Source organism: Pipistrellus hanaki (assembly GCF_964339955.1).
Source record: "Pipistrellus hanaki genome assembly, chromosome: 3".
Lineage (NCBI taxonomy): Eukaryota > Metazoa > Chordata > Mammalia > Chiroptera > Vespertilionidae > Pipistrellus > Pipistrellus hanaki.
Window position 1 is genome coordinate 76,934,391 of NC_140505.1, and position 6,370 is coordinate 76,940,760.

Below are 6,370 nucleotides of genomic sequence, written 5' to 3' on the forward strand. Positions count from 1 at the left end.
GTCCACATCAAGCCCCACTGGGCAGGAAATGCTGCCTCAAGTCCCCCGGTGCCAGGACAGGAGACGTGGCCTGAGGTTCCCTGTGAAGCCCCACTGGGCAGGGGTCGCAGCCTCAGGTCCCCTGTTCTGGCCCAATGCCACGCAGCTCAGGTCCCTGCTGATTGCTCATTAAGGCTTGTTATGGGAACTCAGCCTCCACTGTGGGTGCAGCCACCTTGTGTTATGGAAACTCTGCCTCCGCATGGGCGCTGCCATCTTTGTGATGGCATGATGGTCAATTTGCATATTCCCTCTTTATTAGATAGAATAAGTATTTTGGCTGCCCACATTCCAGGCCGCAGGTCCTTCTCCAATCAGTAGGAGACAGGAAATCCAACCATGATCAAGAGTCTTGATCTTAGAGGTCAATGTTGTGTAAGGCTGTCTCATCCCTCTGCCATTAAAAAGAATGTTTCAGAGATGATGGAATCACTAAAGAGCTTCCCCTTGACTGGAAGAAGGAAGTAGTTAATTTTTCTGCAACATTTTAAAACATTTTTTGCCCAGCCAGTGTTGCTCAGTGGGTGAGCATCAAACTATGAATCAGAAAGTCACAGTCCAATTCCCAGTCAAGGTGTATGTCCTAGTTGAGGGCTCGAACCCCAGTAGGGGGTGTGCAGGAGGCAGCTGATCAATGATTTTCTCTCATCACTGATGTTTCTACATCTCTCCTTTTCCCTTTCTCTCTCTAACATGAATAAAAACATATATTTTTAAAAAATATTTTTATACTACAAAATTTTTATAATTTTACATAAATGCATGTTATATGTGCTTTTATTATTTTAGTGAAATATATTTGCTTTTGTCTTTTCTACTTGGTTTCTTCCTCCCCTTTTTTTTTTTTTCCCCTCCACCACCAGCCATTCCCACAACAACACACACACAAGCCAGATCACCCAACCAAGCATTCATTCTCCCATATTTTTCTCTATGCTCACAAAATCATGTATAGAATTGTGGAGGGTTTCCTGTCATTGTTTTGCTTTACAAAAGTTAGAGCAGATTTCATTTTTTTTTTCATCTTTCTCTTCTCATTCAACAGTACCACAAAGAAATCTCACCAAGTCAATTGGTTTAGATTTAATTCAGTCTTTTTAATGGCTCAATAATAATACATGGTGCTGGTATGCCAGCATTATTCAGCCAGGAGCTTTGTCTCCAGCTTTTTGTCACAATAAATAATGCTGCAACAGCATCCATGTACATGCGTTTTTATGAACAGTGGTTTTATCTCTGTGGGATAGATTCCCAGGTGTGAGCTTGCTGAGTCAGAGGCACATTAATATTTAATCTTAATAAATATTATATTCCATTGCCATTGCTTGCTATTCCCTGGAGCCATCCTTTTCCCCCTTTGCTCCCTACTATTCTCTTTCCCCACTTCCCTGCTATTCCCTCTCTCTCTTTTACTCTTTATAATTAAACTCTTTATATGTTTATCTTAGGTCTAGTTTTATAGGCTAAATTGTAAGTTGTTTGTGCTAATCTATGAAAATATAGTATTTTAAAATTCAAAATCCCATTATTATAAAAAGCTCAACAGAAGATGATTAAGAATACATTTCGAACCTCAGAGAGAAGGCGGGGAACGGTAGGTAGGTGGGGAGAGATCAACCAAAGAACTTGTATACATATATGCATAACCTATAGACACAGACAATAGGGTGGTGAAGGCCTGGGGCAGGTTGAGGAGGGCGAAAGAGGGACAGAAAAGGTCAATGGGGGGTGGGGGGAAGGGAGATGATATGTAATACTTTCAACAATAAATATTAAGGAGGAGGAGGAGGGGGAGGAGACTATAGGTAGGCCTGAGCAGTGTGACTTATTCAGTTGGTTGAGCGTCTTCCCATATAACAAGAGGCTGCTGGTTCAATTCTGGTCAGGACTCATGTGCACTGGATCCCTGGTAGGGAGTGTGCAGGAGGTAGCCAGTAGATGTTCTGCTTTTGCACCGATGTTTCCCTTTACCCTTTTCCCTTCTTTTCTCTCTAAAAATCAATTTAAAAATATATTTTTAAAGAATATGACTGCCCTAGGCAGTCTGGCTCAATGGGCAGCATGTTGGTCTGTGGATTAGAGTCCCAGGTTCGGTTCTGATCAAGGACACACACACTGGGTGCAGGCTCAATCCCCGGCCCTAACTGGGGCTTGTGTGGGAGGCCACCAATCACTGTGTCTCTCTCACATTGATGTTTCTCTCTCTGTCTTTCCCCCTCCCTTCCACTCTCTCTAAAAATCAATTTAAAAAAAGACCCTCAGGTGAGGATTAACAAAAAGTAAATATATGACTATAAGTATGTAACATGATACATTTTTCTTCTCTTTCTAGATTTAATCAAGGTCTATATTCACAAACACCCAAGCACTATGGCAACTGAATATCATCAGCAGCAAATTATGCAATCCCCTGCCAATGTTTCCTAAGTAATTCGTTATATGGGGCACTGATTTCCTGAGTAAATTCTGCCCCCCAGATTTTGATTTAAGGACTATTTATTCGGTTGACAAATATTTATGGAGTTATTGGTATGTGCTTGGCACTGCACTAGATGGTGATGGGCATATAGCAGTAAATAAGATCAATAAATATGGTGAACAAGGTTCCACTCTTCTCAAAGCTTATCTTCTAGCTGAAGAGAAACATATTAAACAGCTAATCACATATTTGAATAATATTCCCATTGTGATAATATACACATAACAAAACTTGTTTAAGCTACTGTACTGTGTCTCTTATTAAAGCAGCCTATACCAGTAGATGCAGAGTTAAACACTTTTTTCCTTGAAAACAAAATTTGAAATTTTAATTCTCACTGTGAACTTGTTTGATCAAAAATTATAGGACATCACTACATGAGTTCAAAAAATGGAATAAAAATTAAAAGTGGTAGTTACATAATCAGCAAATTATCAGGTAAAGCATTTTAACTACTTCACCTTTCTTCTTAGCACGAATTAGAATAAATTGGTTCCAAAGTCGTACTAGTAAAAAGTTGGCATTTTTACTGCTAGCTTTAAATCACAGTGTTATGCTACCCCATAAGGCATCTCTAAGTAAATGGCAGTGTTCATAAGTACAAAATTGTTGATAGGTGGTATCTATACAATGAAGATGAGATAATTTTTTATAAAATTAGATTTAAAAAAAGGCAGAATGTCTGATAATTACCAGTCTCTCAAAGGCTAGAATGAGAAAAATGTAGAAAATGAAGTACTCACTGATTAATAATATTTTGTTTTGAGAAAGCCAAAAATGATTCTAAGACATAAGCTATACTGATAAAAAAAAAAAAAAAAAAAAAAAAAAAAAAAAAAAAAAAAAAGATGTAATTAATATGCTGTATCTCTTTTTAAGGTAAAGCACACTTTTCACCTCAGGACAGTTCTCATTTTTACATTCTTCATTTCCTTTGTCCAGAACAGGACCCCTTTTTGAGCCCGTGTTTAAATAGAGTTCGTAATCTAAAGTCATTTTTTTCTCCACAGGATGTTTTAAGCTGCAAAATGGCAAATGACTAAGTCAGTTATAAAATATTTTTAGCATAATAAATGCCAATGTACAATAACTGTTGATAGACTTCTATGCAGAAGCCTAAAAGTTGCTACAGCAGCGGTCAGAACTAACATGATTCTTCCATATGCTAGGGCTTCATTTATTAAATACTGTCAGAAATGCAGAAGAGAAACCTTACAGGGTCCTCCCAAAGCTGCATCATTTCCCAAATGAGTTTCCTGCGGTTGAGCAGCCTGTTCACTCCTGCAGTCCTTTCGTTTTTGCAATATTTTCTGGGCGTTTTTGTTTTTTCTTTTGCGCCTTTCCCCTGGCCTCAATCACCGTGGCCAGTTCCCAGGCGATTGGATTGAAGTGTTACCAGTCCAGCACTTGCTAGAAGCAGTGGAGTAAGGGCCGGAATAATTGTTGTAAGGAAGCCACGCGGGGCCTCTGCAGCCGCTCCAGCATCCTCAGCCCAGGCCTTTCTGGCCAACATCTGGCGGCGGTGATGAAAAAGAGACTTGGGCTACAGCTGTGACCTCTAACTTTGTCCAGTTCCTGAGCCAATTACAGTTCCAGATGGATGGCCTCTGGTTGTTGTCTTCTCTAGCTCTCCTGCACACTTGGAGAGAAGGTGTCAATTCTATGTGCTGCCGGGAGCCTCCCACACTTTCAGGGATAAGTGTCACATCTTTGCTTCCGTTGGGCGTTCGCGGGGCTAGGGCTCCGGACAGCGCCGTCCAGATGCTGCAGCTGCGAGCACTCCACCGCCTCCGCATTTCCCCCTCTTTCTGGGGTTTCGCGTCTCGCTCTTCCCTTGTTCCCCCACTTGGTTCCTGGGCCCCCATTCACCCACCCTCTAGGCCTAGTGAGGGTCCGGGGAACAGGAGGAGGCCCAGCCACACCTCTCGCCCCAGCTGCCAGGCTCAGGACCAACTCCCCCCAGCAGCCCACAGCCTCCCACACCGCGCCCAGGACCTTGGCCTGGGACCCCCAACTTCCAACTCACCCCCGAGTTAAACATTTTAAGTGAGCATTAGGTACATCCACAATATTGTGACCATCACCATCATCGGTCTCCACAAGTCCTCTCACCTCACAAACTGAAACGCTGTACCCTCCCCTCTTCCCCGGGCCTGGTGACCACCATTCTGCCTCCTGTCTGTGGGCTGGACTCCCTGTGCAAGTGTGTCTTCTTGTAGCGGACTTTTTTCCTCTTATCACAATGTCCTCAAGGTTCCTCCATGTTGCAGCACGTGTCAGGGTTTCCTTCCTTCTTCTTCTTTTTTTTTTTTAAGATCTCACATATTTATTACTGAACCATCCTACTATGGGGGGTGGGGGGAGAGAATCAACAGAGCAAAATCACAAGTCCATTAATTCTCCAATTAAAATGCTCCAATGTCCAGACAGTAGCATCTTTTCAATCATTTAAAGGTGTAGGCAACCTGGATGCAGCATAAATATGTGAGTCATCTCTCATGAGTGATTTCTCATAGGCCCAGCTTGGTTCTTCTCCAATGTCTCCTCTTCGAGTTGTACCTGATTTTATTACCAGTTTTCATCTGAATCCATTGGGGAATGTGCCGATTCTGCTTTTGTTTCTTGGCCAGGAACCTCTTGATCCTGAAAGTCTTGTGGGAAGACATGGTGAAGGAGAGGCGAACACACACACCTCGATGGTGGAGAAAGAGGTCCTTCCTTCTTAAAAAGGAACAATATCTTACTGTATGTATATAGACTATATTTTTATTTATCATTTATCAGTGCACATCTGGGTTGCTTTCACTTTTTGGATAATATTTTAAAATATTTTTCCTTTGCTTTTTTAAAAACAGGTTTAGGGTTCCATACTAGACTTACAGAGCTGGTAAAAACTGGCAAATTATTTCTCCTACATAACTTCCACTACACATTCACAAACAGTAAATGCATGTTGTTGTTGTTGTTGTTGTTTTTAAACATCTTTTTAAAATAGATTTTTACTGATTTCAGAGAGGAAGAGAGAGGGACAGAGAGATAGAAGCACCAATGATGACAGAGAATCATTGATGGGCTGCCTCCTGCACGCCCCCTACTGGGGATCGAGCCTATAACCTGGGCACGTGCCCTTGACAGGAATGTAACCCAGGACCCTTTAGTTCGCAGGCCCAAGCTCCACCCATTGAATCAAACCAGCCAAGGCGGTAAATGTTATGTTTAATTCCCCCCCCCCCCTTTTTTTTTTTTAAATGTTAACAAGAGTTTCTCTCCCTAGCTATGTCCTTTCTTCTTCTTGCTTTCTCCCTACTGAAATGGTGAAGCTATGTTCTTTGTCCCAGAGGAGGTATGGCAGTGAAAAGCTTTTTGGGGGTTTCTCTGGCCGTTCTAGTCCCATAGCCTAAGTGTTTAAGGAATTAGAAACAGATAGGACTCCAGGCATCTGGACAGACAGTTCTATGGACAGACATCACTAAAGACAAAGTGGTCACTCCCAGCACCCTCCTTCCCTCCTCTTCCTTCTAACTATAGAAGCTTAATGCTACAGAACTACAGAATGCTTTGGGATCCCCAAGTGACTGAAATTATATTTCTACCACTATGGTTGAATGAAGTATAAATTAAGTTATATTTCTTTTAAAAATATTTATATTGATTTCCGAGAGGAATGGAGAGGGTTGGAGAGATAGAAACATCAATAATGAGAAAGAATCATTGATGGGCTGCCTCCTGCATGTCCCACACTGGGGATAGAGTCTACAACTCAGGCATATGCCCTGACCGGGAATGGAACCATGATCTCCTGATTCCTGGGTCAATGCTCAACCACTGAACAATGCCAGCTGGGCTATGTTA

General features: G+C 41.9%; 1 protein-coding gene across 1 annotated transcript; it reads right to left on the bottom strand.

The window, feature by feature from the left end:
• Positions 1 to 4,943: 4,943 nt before the first annotated feature.
• Positions 4,944 to 5,214, bottom strand: LOC311620246 (large ribosomal subunit protein eL39-like). The gene has a single exon (XM_084879504.1). It carries the CDS (start codon positions 5,182 to 5,184, stop codon positions 5,029 to 5,031), a length of 156 nt encoding a protein of 51 aa, XP_084735630.1. The 5' UTR covers positions 5,185 to 5,214; the 3' UTR covers positions 4,944 to 5,028.
• Positions 5,215 to 6,370: the final 1,156 nt, after the last annotated feature.

Bases quoted from the DNA above. Each gene is read 5' to 3' on its own strand.
- LOC311620246 (XM_084879504.1), bottom strand. From the start codon at position 5,184: ATGTCTTCCCACAAGACTTTCAGGATCAAGAGGTTCCTGGCCAAGAAA.